The sequence below is a fragment of the Botrytis cinerea genome, chromosome 12, assembly GCF_000143535.2.
Source record: "Botrytis cinerea B05.10 chromosome 12, complete sequence".
Lineage (NCBI taxonomy): Eukaryota > Fungi > Ascomycota > Leotiomycetes > Helotiales > Sclerotiniaceae > Botrytis > Botrytis cinerea.
The window spans coordinates 1448580-1463808 of NC_037321.1; the positions used below are offsets into that span (position 1 = coordinate 1448580).

The 15229-nt window shown below is 34.2% G+C and overlaps 3 protein-coding genes across 3 annotated transcripts; 2 read left to right on the forward strand and 1 right to left on the reverse strand.

Annotated features, from left to right (window-relative positions):
- Positions 1-1433: 1433 nt before the first annotated feature.
- On the forward strand, positions 1434-2807 carry BCIN_12g04310 (hypothetical protein). Its single transcript, XM_001546560.2, has one exon. The coding sequence runs from the start codon at positions 1580-1582 to the stop codon at positions 2513-2515; it is 936 nt and encodes a 311-aa protein (XP_001546610.1). The 5' UTR covers positions 1434-1579; the 3' UTR covers positions 2516-2807.
- Positions 2808-3012: 205 nt separating this feature from the next.
- BCIN_12g04320 (hypothetical protein) lies at positions 3013-5344 on the forward strand. The gene is made up of 4 exons (XM_024696437.1): positions 3013-3947; positions 4004-4158; positions 4210-4699; positions 4774-5344. Exons 1-4 carry the CDS (start codon positions 3084-3086, stop codon positions 5170-5172), a joined length of 1908 nt encoding a protein of 635 aa, XP_024552247.1. The 5' UTR covers positions 3013-3083; the 3' UTR covers positions 5173-5344.
- A 223-nt stretch (positions 5345-5567) lies between these two features.
- BCIN_12g04330 (hypothetical protein) lies at positions 5568-7809 on the reverse strand. Its single transcript, XM_024696438.1, has 5 exons — positions 7487-7809; positions 7246-7427; positions 7087-7190; positions 6706-7035; positions 5568-6639 (listed from the first exon to the last, which is right to left on the reverse strand). Exons 1-5 carry the CDS (start codon positions 7764-7766, stop codon positions 5757-5759), a joined length of 1779 nt encoding a protein of 592 aa, XP_024552248.1. The 5' UTR covers positions 7767-7809; the 3' UTR covers positions 5568-5756.
- Positions 7810-15229: the final 7420 nt, after the last annotated feature.

Below are 15229 nucleotides of genomic sequence, written 5' to 3' on the forward strand. Positions count from 1 at the left end.
TTTTTCTACCCGACCTCACCCTAGGACGGAAAACCCAGGACATCAAAAAATGGTATCATTTTCAATATTCTTTTTCAAATCAACAACTAATGTTTTCGATTTTGAATTGAGAATGAAATACTAACAGCTTATGCTTTATAACATGTTTCCATCTTGTTCAATCTATAAATCGTTTTCAAATTTTTATTGAATTTTAGAAGAACAGTGTCTTGAAAAGAGTCTTGATTTTGGCGGGTTTGGTTTAGTATCCCGGTTTTCCGTCCAAGGGGAGCCGACCTGACTAGCGATCTGACACTCCTTCTAGTGCGGGGAAACAAATTAAACTTCATGCTAATGGAACGTTAGGGCGAAATTTGTTCACGTCAAAATCAACAATTTCAATGCTACCATTAGTCAACCACAGTTGAAGATATGGATAGCATTAATGAAGACAAAAGCTTGTTTTTATTCAAAACATCATTCAAAATAACACCCAAAACAATTTTTCCAACATAATCGTCATGGGAGAATCGTTTCCTAAGAACCGTTTTGCTGATGATCAGATGCTGTCTGTCCTTCTGCTTGCAGACAGTTAGAGTCACTTACTTTTTTTTCGTGTGCGTTGATTGGGTGAACTACAAGAGAAGAGGTTCTTGGCAGAAGAATTTTGCAGTATCTGTCAATACAATCATAAATCGACTATTTTGGTTCACTCAATCTAAGCTTTTCTCCTCTTGAACCTATTTCCGTGCCAATACGGAAGTATCGGGAATTTAAGCACATATCTGAACAGGAACACGGCTCACTTTGCCGAATCATCCCATGATGCACCTCGCTCAAAGTTTCCATCGGGATGTAGGTGAGTCAACTAATGCTCAAGAAGGAATAGTCTCTATACTCTCCACACGAAAGAGCTTGAGGCTTCGAAGACACTTGATTATCAAAAGCACTTACCTTTGTAGTACAGAAAATGTGGAAAATACCAACGAAAAAAACTTTACTGTGGAGCGACTTCCATATCCAAGTGCTATATACTTACTACATCATGTACTAACAAAGGGAAACTTATTGGTTCTTGACTCGTTGGCTGTACCATCAGTAGAGCCTCAAAACTTAGACCACCACCACTACCTCTGACCACAATGCAAAGATTTGTAATCCATCACTATTGCTACAGTGCCGGAGGCCGTAGAATGTGATGAACTGTGAACCATAATAGCGAAGGTTTCAGCCGTAGACAAGTCGGTTGGGCTATCAGAACAGCCCAAATTCTGATTTTACTCCTATGGGGGCTTTGTAATTTGCCGTGTTTGTTACGGTCATCTAGACCGTAGTTATTGTACGCTTTAATGACTGGCAGAATGTATGATTATTACATATAGATCTTCCATGTTAAAAGGAAAATCTTTTACATTGTTTTCCTGTCTCTTTACAATAACTTCGCACTACTTCTTGACATCAACGAATCTTCAATTACAAAAGAATCTGAAACTTTACAAAAGTCTATAAACATCTCCATTCAAACTCAAATATTTTGACTTACCTTTTCAACATACCAATAAATTCAAGAAATCTATAAGCCAACAGGTAACAATTTGAGATGTCTTTCCAACAAATTCCCAAGGGCCAATCAGAAAGTCCCCCCATTCCACCTGCGAACTCGCAAGTCAACCCGGAACCCCCCACACGTTTGCAAAATCTTCCTGTGGAGATTCTAGGTCAGATATGCCAGGATTCTATGGAGGAAGAGATGGGTGTAAATCCTGGCAACATCACACGCAGCTTGCCGACTCTTGTCACCAGCTTTAAGTGTGGAGTGAACGATCAACGACGTAAAGCTTATATCTATCTTTTAGATGTTTGCAGCAAAACTTTTGTCTATTCACTTCACTTTGGCAATAACTGGAAGCTACCAATAGATTCTGAAGAGGGTGGAGTAGTCCGAAACATTGTCATTAAATATGTGCCTGGGATCCGGGGACATCACTCTTCCGACCCCTGGCGCTTTGGGATTTCCAGGAATAGCCATGTTGCTTCCGATACCAATTCATCAGCGGGGCAATCAATTGTTGTCAAAGACGAGGGTTACTACTGCTGGAGTCCAATACCAGAGGTAGTGAACCCGTCACTAGACAGCTTACCCAATCTTCGTTTAATTCAACTAGAGTTCAAGACCTTCTGCTCTTCCTTCGGATCAAAAAGCCTGGGCATGTGTAGAATTTTGCAAAGTTTTCTGGACTACCATAAAGACTTCAAACTCAAATCCGCCACAATTGAGCCAAAGGGTATTACGCCATGGGACGACATGCCGCGATTCATGATCTCGCAGGTTACCGTAATGGCAGGCCACGAAGTCTGTTTTGGTGTCACAGATAAGAGAATCTGGAAATTGAAAGCTTTTGGAGGACAGAAAGATGTTAGATCGGAAGTTGTGAATTTGAATCTAGAATTCAATGAGCCCATGCGCAACCCCGAGCTTGTCGAGGTGTTGCGGGGAAGCAAGTGGACATGGGTACTTGAAAGAGAAGAGAAGTAGTTCAATATCTTAGAGATAACGGACTGGCGTAAAGATTAGCGGACCATAAACATATCTTACTAGATGTTACTTATATCAGAATAATGATTTAATGAAGTTGGGCCATTTCTTGAAGCCACAGCCATGCAGTTTGCGTGTCAACGTCTCATGAAAAAAGTGATTAATCCTCTCATTTCCAGGATGAAATCTGATCCATATACCCACCATCTTTCTGTGAGTCTTTGCAGATATAGAGCGCGGATAAAGAAGTAGCATCAGATGAAGTGGAGTGGAGTGAAGTGAAGTAATGTCAGTAATGTGAGATGAAGTGAAGTCCAGAACATAATGGCCAAAGAAGAAACCTTGACAAGTGGTCTGTGCAGCCACTAGAGAAGCGGAATCACGTGAACGACAATTTACACTACCTAGTTACATGCACGTGAGTGATCGCAATTGCGATTGGGTCCGATCCGTGACAATTATTATTCTCGGAGCCTCGGTATTCTTCAAGGCCCACAGTTTCATATCACTTGGCATTTGAGTTAAAAAACGTTACAATGTTAACGACCCTCTTCCACGCAGAGTCTAAATGTGCCTTGTCGAAATGTCTGGATCCGCTCCCTCACCGCGAAAAGGAGTTCGGACATCGATAGGAAAGGCTTGCGATGAATGTAGGCGACGTAAGATTAGGTGCAATGGCGGCTTACCCTGTGATACTTGCAGGAAGTATGGTGGAACATGTCACTTCCGATCTTACGTTCGGCGACGACAGAAGGGCAAAGCATCCTCTTCCCGCGAACCTTATGACCCACAGGTGGAGGAGGATGAAGGAGTCGAAAAAATTTCGGAGATGTCTCAACAGCCTCTTTTACCTAGCATGCTACCCGGCGACGAGCAGTATGGCGATCATATAACAGCCACCGACAACAGTTCTCTATCGTCATCACCTCAACTATATTACGGCCCCCCGTCCAATTTTGCATTTCTGCAACAAATATATCAGCAGCTCAAGTCCATTGTAAAAGCTCCTTTCAGTAGTACCAACCCTAGAGCGGATGACGGTGATACGGCTCTAGACTGGTTCGGTTATCGAAAACTTTTTTTGGGGAATACGTCTTCTGATATCATACCAAGGAGTTCAATACAGATGCTGATTGTGCCGGAACATCTTGCGAACAGCTTTGTCGATCTTTTTATATCAACTCTTGGACCATTCTTCCCATTCATCTCACGGACGCGAATAGAGGGAATGCTTCAAATATTCTACTCTTTCCCAAATACCTCGGGCGGTAGCGCTCTAGAGCGCGGTATCCTTATGGCTATTTTAGCTTTAGGGGCGACCTTGACAGAGCACGTGCAATTAGGGGAAGATCTCTTTTTAAGAGCAAAATCTGAAATGCATGCCATTGAAGATCTCGTTAATGTTCAAGCTGTTCAGCTGCCCTTGTTTTTGATAAGTTTAACTTTGTCAGATATCTTGATTTGAGCTATAGACTAACCTATGATTACGCCCACTATCAAGCAGTAGCTGGACGTATAAATTCTGCGTACTTACATCTCGGCACCGCAGTGCGAAAAGCTCATGCAGCCGGTCTGCACAGAGCAGTCTCTGAGTTTAAAGAAGAGAGAGTCGAGACATTCTGGTCTCTGTACTCTTTCGAATGGTATACACTGGCCCGAAATGTGTATGTGTCAATAATTTAACGTTATAGTAGTATGACATCCTTTAGTCTGGGAAGACCGGCGGCCTTGTCCGAGAATACTATATCTGTAGGCTATCCTACTAAACCAACATTCTTACGGGCTTGGGTGGAGATTGCATCCTTAGCATCTACAGCAAGTCACACTGTCTACAGATCAGGTGGTGTTCACTTCAAGACTAACATTGAAGCCGCTTGGGATATACATCGCAAGTTACAAGCCATAAAGCTCAATCTTGAAGACAAGTTACAATTTGACTTACAATCCTCAGCTCATCCTACTCTTGAACAACTATTCTTGTCCAACTTTCACAACCACTCTCTCATTCTAACTTTTCGACCATTTTTGATCTTTCATATCAGACAGCAGACTGCTGAAAGAGTGCCGACTTCAGAGAATAGTACCCCTCTGTGGCTTCTTAAAGCATGCCAAGTAGCAGTTTTTGCCGCTCAAGAGCTGATAGCCTTTGCCAGCAGAGCTGCGAAGGCGAATCCTTTAATAAATGTAAATGCTTTTCAAGCTCTTTGCCCTCGATTCAGCCCCTCAAGCATGCAAATTAAGTTAGCTAATCATTATAGAACTTGAGATACAATGCTTATTACATCGAGAGCGCTTGCTTTGTACTTGTCTGGGATACCTTGAGAGATAAAGATACCATAGACAAGAACTTTTATTTTATCAAAACTGCCCTTCACCATCTTCAACAGATGATATCTTCGGAAGCCATTTCATGCAGTGTTTTTGCTATTGAGCGGATGTTGTCTGCAATATCGCAACTAACATCCGAGGCTATAGCAAGTGCTCATCAAGCCAAATCTTCACATTCCGTCCTGGATATGGAAAGTCTTGACTCCGAATTATTACAACAGCCATCAACCGATTGGATGCTGGACATCATAGAGTCGCAATTGAGCGTGGATGACGCTGCGTGGGATTTTAATTCATGGCCACTTGATCTCGACTTATTTGTATCTTGATTTTGGATTCGGAATTCCACGTGGGAGGTTGGGTATATTCAGAAGTAGCGCATATTGCACTAGTGAATTTGATACATTTTCGACTTCGAGTCGCAATCTTTTTCTATACTAACCACTTAATTATCACAAAACTCAATAGTAGCATTGGACAATTTCGCATGCTGGGACACCAATGGGTGGAGAACGTATGATTAGTTGCTTTTACTCAGCAGCTATATATACAGTAGCAATCAAGGCCTAATTAATTTCCGGCAGAAAAAGATGTAGAGGGAAGCAAGGAACCTGATGAGGCGCGATGGGGAAAAAAGCGGTGGTAGGTTGTTTTACATTCATAAATTTTCAACAAAGCAAAACAAAAATCGCCAATTGCTTAATGATATATAGCCGAAAGTCTATAGTCAGTCTATCTAACATATTCTCGGAGTTAAAGAGCGTGTTCTCCGAAAAACAAAATACACAGGCACATTCTGGAAACAGTTGGGACCCTCTTTTGTACATAAAGTTAATAACATTATGACATACGACTTGCTCTGAAAGGGTTTGAGTATAAGAATAAACCATTCCATCTAATCCGACGACTCTTGCTAATGATTACTCATAGCTACTAGAAATGACGATGGATACTGACCTCCAGAATGGATGATGTGACGACCTACATTGTAGTTGGAAATAGTGTCTTGCAACTTCTCAAATTCGGGTCGAATTCCGTGAAATCCGCTGACCTCCAATGCCATTGATTCGTCCTTTTCGAATACGATGCCCCCTGGCCAGAGCGAGATTTGCAGCTCCACAATCTCATTTTTGCCAAGCTTCTCCTCATTGTCATGAGGATGCCAGACATAGGCATCAGACAAAAGTTTTCGCTGATTTGAGGAAAGTCCAGGCTCAGGCAATGTAGCTCTGTGCGAGGCTCTCAAACGACCATTGGGGCCAACATATCTCCAGATATTGTCCTTTGGGATATCTTCGGGTTTTGTACCTTCAGGTAAATCCTTGAATGGGATGTTGAAGTACTCCAATGCGTTACCCTTGGAGTCTAGCTTTCGTAACAAGACAAAAACGTCCATATCATCGTGATCTGGAGTAGACATAAAAAGTCGCACCTTAGAGAAGCCAGAAAGTTCTGTGTATTTGTCGAATTTGAATTCAAAGCGGCTGAAGTTACCGCCCCTTGCTTCTGCGTCATAGCTCGTGGTGCAGACTGATTCGATATGATGCATCGATAGATGATTCGTAGCTGTATCGAGATAGAAATTCTGATACTGAAATTCTAGTGGTGGGTAAGTGGTGACTGGTCGATTGACTACATTAGGCCTGTTGTAACCCAACAAAGACAGGCGAATTCGGGGAGTGTTTTCCCATCCATTGTTGGCAGAAATCATGAAATGATCAAAGAATCTTTGTAAGTCGTCGTTGTTTTCTGACTGATATAGATCGTGCCATTCTTGAGTAGTGTGAATCCGTAACCTATGAGGACTGATCAGCACTTATTCTGGGTTAGGTAGGTGACTTGCTGCTGAATTCTTGGCGTACCATTTTTCAGACGAGGATGACAAGAGATATCCACGAAAAGAACCCTCGGTATGTAGACCAGTCGAGTAACTGGCTGTAGCATAAATTGGTACGTTAATTCTGTCAAGTTTGGGTTTCTTATCTTCCCAGTACCAGTTCCATAGCGGATGTTCATCTACCATAGCACACACATCTTCTCTTTGGTTCTTGCCACCGAAAGTAGGAAAAAGTTCATTCCAGAAGGCGCGGTCAGGAATACCTCCCCGACAAATTGATTCGCGGTAGAAATCCCCAAGCCCTTCCCACGGCGCAATAGCATTGAGATGAGGCGGATTTTCGGCAGCTATGAACCTAGACAAAATCAATCAACAAGAGGCTAGTTAGAAGCAGAGGGTAGACTACCACTGGGCTGCGCCGAGCCAGGAATTCCCCGCGAGTGCGACAGATCCGTTGCACCATGATTGAGCAGCAATCCATTCAATCGTATCATAGCCGTCACGACCCTCCTAATTTTCGATTATGTCAGTGCTAATACAATTGATTTGTGGTAGATACACCTACTTGAGTTCCGAATACCTGTATGTCTCCTTGTGAATTGAAGGCTCCACGAGCATCAACGTTTACAACAACATAGCCTCTTTTGCACCATTCTGCCGGATCAGGGCCTTCGAATTTTTCCAAGCCACTCGTAGCTGCTAATGGGATACCAACACGCGAGGGGAACATGTTGAGTAAAAAATGTCCTAAGCAAAATATTAGCATTCCCAGAAAAGTACCCTGCATATCTGATAAAAACACTCACCACTGCCGGTCTTACCATAAGGACTCCATGGAAGCAACGCGGGTTGTCGAGAGTTGTCGCTTTCCAAGGCGCGGAACACATCTCCATATAGTATTACTCCATCTCTCAGCTTGATTGGTACATTTTTCTCCCAGATCAGGTCGATCGGCAGTGGTCTTGTGCCCGCAGCTTGCGTCCAACCTTTTTCCAATATACGTTTTTCAGTGGTGAAAGCGTATCTCTCGACGAAGTCGCCAGCCTTGACGAATTTGACTTTGTGATTCACCACAGAATGAGACATACTTCAAGATTGGAGTAACAAGGAAGGGCTAAGTTAAAGCTACTGAAGGAAATGGGAGAGGGATTATATGTTAATTTCTAGCCAGCGCAAAGACCAAATGTTGTTCCAAGATATGGCTGTTGCCATATCTTGGGCCCACATCTCTCTGGTCTATGTAGTTCCGGTTGGTCATGCAAAATCTTGAGATATATTCATTCAGTAACAAAAGCACCGTCATTTTTTTTTTCTCTTGGATGGTTGAGTAGAGTCTGACCTACTCCGCACGGAATTTTCCGCAAAGAATTCCAAGTTTCTATACTCGTTTCACAGGATTTGGCTGTCTTTTGGGCTGTGCATATTGCATGAGGTCGATGACCCGGAAATGTTATACGGAATTACGGAATTATGGATTTCGCAATGAATCTTCGTGGTATATGATTATCACGATTGATCATCCGGGAATGTTCGACGGAATTACGGAATTATGGAATTATGGAATTATGGATTTCGGAGTGGAACTTTGCGGTAAGTTGGGTACCCCACTTTCGGACCACTGTCAAGGTACGGGTAAAGACTTATATTGTACCATAAGGGTAGAAGAGCTATGGAAGAGTGAGGCCCTATTTATAGGAAGTAGGGCACGCTAGTATTCCGTGCCGCCTAAGGCACGAAGGCAACTACAGAACATGTAGTTGGCGCCGTGACACATATGACCCTAGAGATAATAGCTTCTATAATACTTTCAAAATAGTTTAGATTAGATTTCAAATAAAGATTCAATAAGATTATAGCTGAATATAATTCTCATAGTTATAATATGAAACTAATAATTGTTTTTTTTTTTTTTTGAATATAAAGCTCTGTATTATAATAAAACCTATTCCCTATATAGATAGACCTTCATACTGAAGTCGACCGACAAGTCGATCGACTTTTGATCACATGACGCTTGTCCTACAACCCTTCGCGATCTAGCTGTTTTCTTGTCCTGGGGCTAGTCCTTCTTGTTTATTATATTATTGTTTTTTTCTAGAATCTATTATTTTATGATTTTATACAAATAAAGTAGATAACTTTAATTCAATTACCACTATAATAAAGCTACTGTAATTAATAAAGCCCCAAGCGAATGCGAAAGAGACTAGCTCTTTTAGTAAGTCTATATAAAACTTACTACTTTCAATATGTAGCTAGCTCTTTAGACAGAACACAATTAGTGTCGGGATAGGGATCATGTGACCGTGATAGCGCCTTTCGGCACTACAGCAATACGTTTCGTAGTCCTAGCTTTTAGAACCCTAAGCAATATTACAACAGTGTGAACCATAGTACTATATTGACTTCATCATCCCCATGATGATACCAACATCCATTCTATATAATTATTTTATCAAAGATTGGTTTCAAATTATTGTAGGTATTCTTTAGGTCTTAGTATTTCATATTATTTTCGAGGATCGGATTCAAGGTTTCATTATCTTTTCTTTTTATAGTTATATATAGAACAATTGTGGCTGCAAATGGTTTATTTCTGTACATATCTAAATCTGATTGAATAAAGATAGGATTTCTATTAGTTATAAGTGCTTATGAGTTATTTTGTTTATTCATATATTGATCGGATTTTATCAAGTTGGTATAATTTTGATATCGTTTTTTAATTGTAATATCATAATGTAGTTTATTAGTATGTGGGTCATATCAGTATATGAGCCACCTCATTTTATATACAAAATTCGTTTGTGCGTAATTGTGCACTTTTTTCATTTAATAATATAATTTTATAAAATCTGAAATTATGAAACTTAATTATATAATTATTATAAAAATCTAATTTTTAATTAGAAATTCGAATTATTAAAGTAGTTATTAAAGGAATAAATTTTTTGTAACGAAAATCGTGACAATTTCTACTTTTTTTATAATATAATAGAAATATTTATATAAAAACTAGATTTCTAAAAAGCTGAATTTTTATCATTATTTAATATTCTTTTTTTCTTTCGAAAATAATGATTAGTTATTAAAATAAGAATATTGAAAAAGGCCTAATTTTAGTGTATTTTCAAATGGCCCACATGCTGATATGACCCACATGCTGATAAACTACATTAAAAGAATCTATAATTAAAGATCATCTTGCTCTTATCAAATATATTTTCAGCTAAGGTTCTCCAGTTTGTATTATTTATAATAAAAGGTTTGATCCTTTTATATACAACTTCAGTTTGCAATATATTCTTATTATTTTGATTATGGGAATGTATTATAATATAATTTGCTAGTTTGTAATCGGATATGGTATATAGGTTTGTAGTATTTCTATAATATAATTTAACACCGAATAAGTCATATCACCAAGTGAACCACTTTCATCTCAATTTATACTCTTTATATTCAATATGCGTTTTATTAATTATTTATTATAGAATCTATAAATAAAGAAGCATGTTTATTTTTAACTATCGAAGCTTTTCAAAAAAATAAAAAACTAAGTATTCGATAGGTTACTTGATTATATAATATATTTTGTATAATGATTAGTTATAGAATGAATAATTTACTTTAGTGTATAGAGATACGAGTGAATTATTATAAGATTATAGAATTGAAAGAGAAAGTGATTATTCAATATATTCTTGATATAGATTTGAAAGGTTTTCTATTTAAATTTAAGAATGTAGAAGATATAGTAAATCATATTCTTGAATTGAGGGATGCGAAATGTATTGAAAAGTTTTGGGTATATTGATTTATAAAATGTCGAATCGAATTAAAGATATATTTTAATTGTATTTATGATTTTCAAAAAGCTTTTTATAAGGATTCTAAACTTTTTAAAAAATGGTTTTGATTAGTTATAAATATATAAGCGAAATATAGTATTTTGAATAAAGATTTTTATAATTTTAATAAAATAGATTTTATAATAGGGATTATATATATAATAATAGTAATAATTAGTATTAAATGAAATAGTAAAAGTAAGGTAGTATAGCTAGGTAATTGAGAATGGATTATAATAATAATATGTGGAAATTGTCACGGCGCCAACTACATGTTCTGTAGTTGCCTTCGTGCCTTAGGCACGGACTACTAGCGTGCCCTGCTTCCTATAAGTAGGGCCTCACTCTTTCATAGCTCTTCCATCCTTATGGTATAATATACGTCTTTACTCGTGCCTTGACAAATAAAAAGGGTAAAACTATTTCTTTATTTTTAATAGTTTAAGGATAAGTTCATTTTTTTAATTGGTATATTTAAAAAAATCTTTTTATAGAATGAGCTATTAAATCTATATCTAATGAATGAATAAATAATGAGATAGGTTTAGAATAATTGAAATATTTTGATAAGTATATTAAAAATTGAAGAAAGGGTAAATATCAAATGTTGGTATTGAATAAGTATGAAAGTTATGAATTAATAGCTTTTTAAATATATTGTAAAAAGAATAATATTATATATTTATATTTATTATTGTATTCAAATTGTTTAATTTAATTATTTGATATTGATTGTTTTAATAATCTAAAATGTTTATATGGTGATTAAATTGATGGATTTATTAAGGTATATATCAATTATATTTTAAAGGTTGAATTCTTTATAGTTTTTAAAATTATATATAAGGAATCAATTATCTTTTAGAATATGAAATTAGGATTCTGAGGAATAGGTTTAATTCTATTTAATTTTAAAATTGTATTTTCGAAATTAGATATTTGAATTTGTATATTTATTTCTTTTTCTTTTAATCTAAATCAATAAATCTTTCAAACTCTTTACAATTCAATAAAAGCTTTTTCTTAATCAATATTAATTAAATCTCGAATAACTTATTATCAAATAAGCTTTCTTATATCTATATTCGAGATTGTATTAGCTTTAATTAAAGGTATAAAGAGATTAGCTTATGAAAATACACTTTTAAATATAGAGAATTGTATATTTTGAATAGTAAATGAAATATTAAGTAAATATTAATATATAAAAAAAACTCAATTATATTAAGGAGAAATGCTTATTGAATAAGAGGCTTTTGATATATTATTTCAACAAGAGGTTGATATTTAGATTTAATATAATGAATATCAAAAAAGGGGAAATTCTAATAGGGAAGTATCTTTTAATTGATATTATAGTAAATATGGAAAGATAAATTATAATATAAAAACCTATTAAAACAATATAATAGATCCTAGATTATTAGATTCTTAATAATTTAAATCAATTGATTCAATAGTTGTTGAATAATCTATATTTGAAGATGTAAATTGAAGTGAAAGTAGCCCACTCGATAATATAGCCTACTCGGTATTAAACTACGTTATATAAAGATGCGATTGTATTCTTCCTTCGTTTAAATAATAAGTGTGGGGAAAGGTATTGTTATTAAATAGTATTTCTAATCTATATATTATTTAATTATTTCTTTTCAAAGTATTAGATTTTGTTTATAACCTTATTATCAAAAGGTGTAGTAGTAGTGATGAGTGAAATCAAGTTTTAGCTTTTCGTATTGGTTGTGGTGATAGTATATCTTTATCAATACAGATACCGAATCTGAAAATTGGTTCATCAGTATAGTGAGAGTTGGATTAGTAGCCAATGCTTTTCGTCTTTTTACATCATGAATTTTTGTAAGGATTTTAAGGGTCGAAACTTCAAAACTCCAAGGATCCTCTTCTTCCTCTCCTTGCTCGCGCCTTCGTTGGGCTTGAACTAGGCAAAGTACTTGTCATGTATCCGCATACTATTGATGCAATCTCTACACTTATACATAGTTTTAAAACGATTAATAAGATACTCATTTTTTATATAAGTAGTTTTGAGATCTAATACATTCGCTAGGTAGTGGAGGTGGAAGTTGCAAAGTCTTTTAGATCTGTGGGGAATTAATTCGGCTATGGTCATCCATCCGATTTATCTGGCCACAAATTTTTCTTTTAAGGCTAGGTATCAGTCCTTTGATACTAAAGCCTCCGATAGGCATTTACACAATTCGGACTATTCCACATTTTCTGCCTTCTCCTCATTATCCAATGGTGCAGCTTGTCTCACAATCCATTTATCCATCAAGCAATTTTGTCGCGGCTCTTTGTCTTCTTCAGCCACTGTGACTCCCAATCTTGACCATCTCTCCAGGTTTGCGATCACTTCCTCGTTCTTGGTTGAAGCTTTGTCTCTAATCAAGCGTTGGGCAACTTGATTATACTAACACATAAAGCGTGCAAGTGCATCAGCATTGTCTTCCCCTTCCTATTTATATTTCTTAGTAAAGTAATGAATATAATCTTTCGAATACATTTTCTAATGAATATTATTTGTTAAGTGTTTTTTGAAAAATATAGGTTTGAATTTGCATTCCTAATCTCAATCTTTTTATTATTACTTTTTTATAGCCTTAATATTCTTTTGAAGAGTCCTTTTTATTTGTAATGGAATTTGAAAATGAAAATCTTTTTTATTTATTTTATAATTGTATTAAAATTGTTTTATATTTTTGTATTATTTTATAATATTGAAATCTTAGAATTATAATATTTCTTTTTGTTTGGGGAAAGGTAATGATAAAGTATTTATTTTATTTAGTTATTTCAAAATAGTAGTAAGTTGTATAGTATTAATATATTCTTTTTGTGGGAATATATTAGCACTTTGTTTTTATTTAGTAGATTCGATTTTTCATTATTTTTTTATTTGTTGAAGGAATAATTCTTTTTTTTTTGGAGTTTTGAGGGTATCTTTCTATTTTTGAAAGTTGGATGTAATGATTGAGTTTAATGTATTAAAAATTGAATTAAAGATCAAGTTTCTTTTTTATATATAATTAGCTTTTTCTTTAAATTTGATAAGCTTTATTTTTATTTGAAATACTTTCTTTTCCTTCTTTTTTCTAATATTATTATTTTTGAATTAATTATTACAGATTATAATTTTGAAAAAATAGTAAGACTTTATATTATTGTTTTTATATAATTTTGAAATCTTTTATTCTTTTTTATAATTTTATGAAAAGTTTGCAAAATTATAAAGAAATCTATTATATCTATATTAACCAATATTTTTATTATTTTTTAATATATTATTATTAAGCTTTTTTAACTTATAACCTTTTATTTCTTGAATTTTCGAAATGATTTTTAATTAAAAAAATATCTCTATTTTTTATCTCCCTTTTATTATTAAATAAGAGAGAATTCATTTTTATATTATTAATAAATATCTTTCAGATAATAACTAATCCATTTCTATTCTAATTATATATAATTAGAATTCTATAAAGGTTTTTTAATCCTATAGACTTTTGAATTTTTGCTTCATTTATTTTAATATCCCTCCATTTATATAATTTATAGATTGAAAAAGCAAAGATTTTTATTTAATTTTCAAATAATATCAATAATTTTATAAAAAGCTATTTCATTCGAAACAATTATAATATATTCTTTTAGTATTGTAATAAATATAAATATAATAATAAAGTTTTTTTATTCCTCTTATTTTTATATTAAAAAGTTATATATTGGTTTTGAATTTTTAAGAAAATAATATCTTCCTTATTATAACAATTATAAATTACAATACCATATCATCTAACGTAGTTTAACACCGAGTAGGCCATATCACCGAGTGAGCCACTTCAAAATACATACAAAATTCGTCTATACATAGCCGTGCACTTTCTTCATTTAATAATATAATTTTATAAAATTTGAAATAGTGAAATTTAATTATATAAATATTGTAAAAATCTAATTTATCTTTCAAAATTCTAATTAATATAGGAGTTATTATTAAAATGATATTTTTGTAACGAAAATCGTGACAATTTCTGATTTTTATAGAATATAATACAAATTTTCATATAAAAGTTAAATATTTGTATAAGAAATCTTTTCTTATTAATAAATCTCTTTTCTTTTCTAAAAAATATTGATTAATTATTAAAATATAAATATTTGTAAAAGGCTGATTTTGGTGTATTTTGAAGTGGCCCACTCGGTGATATGGCCCACTCGGTGTTAAACTATATTAACGTGGTTTAATACCGGGTTGCCAATATCATTGGGTTACTATTTCAAAAATATATCAAAACTAAGTCTTTTTTAATATTCATATTTTAATAATTAATTATTATATTTTTTAAAAAAAAGAATATTAAATAATAATAAGAAATCACTTATTGAAAAATCTAGTTTTTATATTAATATTTCTATTATATTTCGAAAAAAGCTAAAATTGTTATGATTTTTGTTACAAAAAAATTGTTTTAATAATAACTTTTATATCAATTCAAACTTTCAATAAATAATCAGATTTTTATAATATTTATATAATTAAATCTTATACTTTCAGATTTTATAAAATTATATTCAAGAATAAAGAAAGTGTATGGTTATACACAGATGTTTTTTGTATATAAAAATTAATGGCGACCCAATGATATTGGCGACCCGGTGTTAAACTACATTATAAGT